At 39.9% G+C, this 1,773-nt stretch overlaps 1 protein-coding gene across 1 annotated transcript; it reads left to right on the top strand.

Annotated features, from left to right (window-relative positions):
- Positions 1 to 278: 278 nt before the first annotated feature.
- Positions 279 to 1,220, top strand: LOC306647716 (vomeronasal type-1 receptor 4-like; the record flags this gene model as incomplete). The annotated part of the gene is made up of 1 exon (XM_079117208.1): positions 279 to 1,220. One exon carries the CDS (start codon positions 279 to 281, stop codon positions 1,218 to 1,220), a length of 942 nt encoding a protein of 313 aa, XP_078973334.1.
- Between the last annotated feature and the right edge of the window lie 553 nt (positions 1,221 to 1,773).

Raw genomic sequence — 1,773 nt, 5'->3', positions numbered from 1 at the left:
TTACATCAGTGGTAAAAACATAATAATACAATTGAAATGGTTGTCATCTTAAAGTTGGAACCTTTTTAAAAACATGTGTCATTTTATTTCTACACTTAAAATTTGTACTTAGAAACTTAAAACAGTTTAAGTCCAATAATTAAAAACTCTTTAATATGTTTAACTGAAGAAAAATAAGTAGACATATTGACTGTTATTTGACATTTTCAATGTAGCCCATGCCTCTTGTCCTCATGCAGAATCCCCTGCCTCTGAAGATAAATATGAGAACTGGCAGAATGGCCTCTGGGGATTTGATGATTGGTATGATCTTCTTAACCCTGACTGTGGTTGGAATCCTGGGGAATTTCTGTCTCCTTTCTTCCTACCTCTGCCTTGACTGCTCTGGGTGTAGGTTTAGATGCACAGATTTGATTATTAAGCACCTGGTTGCAGCCAACTGCCTATTCCTTCTCTTCAGGGGAATCCCACATACCATGGAAGCACTCGGGTTTAGACATTTCACCAGTGATCTTGGATGCAAACTTGCTTTCTATGTTCACCGAGTGGGCAGGGGTATGTCCTTCAGCAGCATCTGCCTTTTGAGTGTCTTCCAGGCCATCACCATCAGCCCCAGGGACTTCAGGTGGGCAAAGCTCAAAGTGAAAGCTCTCAGGTACACTAGCTCCTCGCTATTTCTGTGTTGGTCCCTCCACCTGTTGATCAATATCATTGTTCCAATGCATGTGACTGCAAATAGGGGTAACATTAATATGACAAAAAGGAATGAATTTGGATACTGTTTTGCTAGTGATTATGAAAAAAGTGTACATACAGTAAATGCAGCCTTGCTATCCCTCCCTGATGTGCTGTGTTTGGGGATCATGCCCTGGGCCAGTGGCTCCATGGTTATCATTCTATACAGGCACAAGCAGCAGTTCCAACACCTCCATGGCAACAGTCCCTCCAACAGATCCTCCCCTGAGTCCAGAGCAACCACAACCATCCTTCTTTTGGTGAGCACCTTTGTGTCACTGTACACTCTCTCCTGCAGCTTTCAGGTTTTCTTGGGTGTTTCTGGAAATTCCAGTCAGTTGATGTCGCACCTGTCTACCTTAACCAACATAGCTTTCTCTTCTCTCAGTCCCTTTGTTCTCATGAGAGGAGACTCCAACGTATCCAGGCTCTGCTTCACCTGGATAAAGGGTGGAGGATTCCCTTTTATCTGCATAACTCTGTGAACTATATACTATATTGCCCCTATACAATGTTCTGCTGTTTACTCATCTACCTTGATCCACAAGTGCAATTTATGACATAGTCAAAACACAAGGAAATGTTACAGTACTGAAAGCCGCATGAGTATAAAGGAGCCATTGCATATCTTTGAGTGTGTGTGATGATTAGTTATATCATTCTGTTAGTCTAGTAAGAAATAATATTGGAATCTTCTACATTAAGAACTAATAATAAATGGATACTCTTCTTTGCCAACTAATCTCATGGGGGATTAATTTCAGGAATGTGCAAAACCACTGAATTGGGACAGCAGGGAATGGGAGGATAGAAGGGGGTGGGAATGAAAAAGCCAGTAGAATGAATCAGACCTAACTTTCCTATGTTTATATATGAATACATGACCAGTGTAACTCCATATCATGTACAATCAACAGAATGGGAAGTTAAACTCCATGTATATAGATGTCAAAATATATTCTACTGTCATGTATAACTAAAACAAATAAAAAACTAGAAATATTTTATATTTGAATATTTCATGAAACATATCCAGTA

Source organism: Sciurus vulgaris (genome assembly GCF_902686455.1).
Source record: "Sciurus vulgaris genome assembly, chromosome: 17".
Taxonomy (NCBI): domain Eukaryota; kingdom Metazoa; phylum Chordata; class Mammalia; order Rodentia; family Sciuridae; genus Sciurus; species Sciurus vulgaris.
Note: the sequence above shows the minus strand (reverse complement) of the source record. Positions and strands in the feature narration are given on the sequence as shown.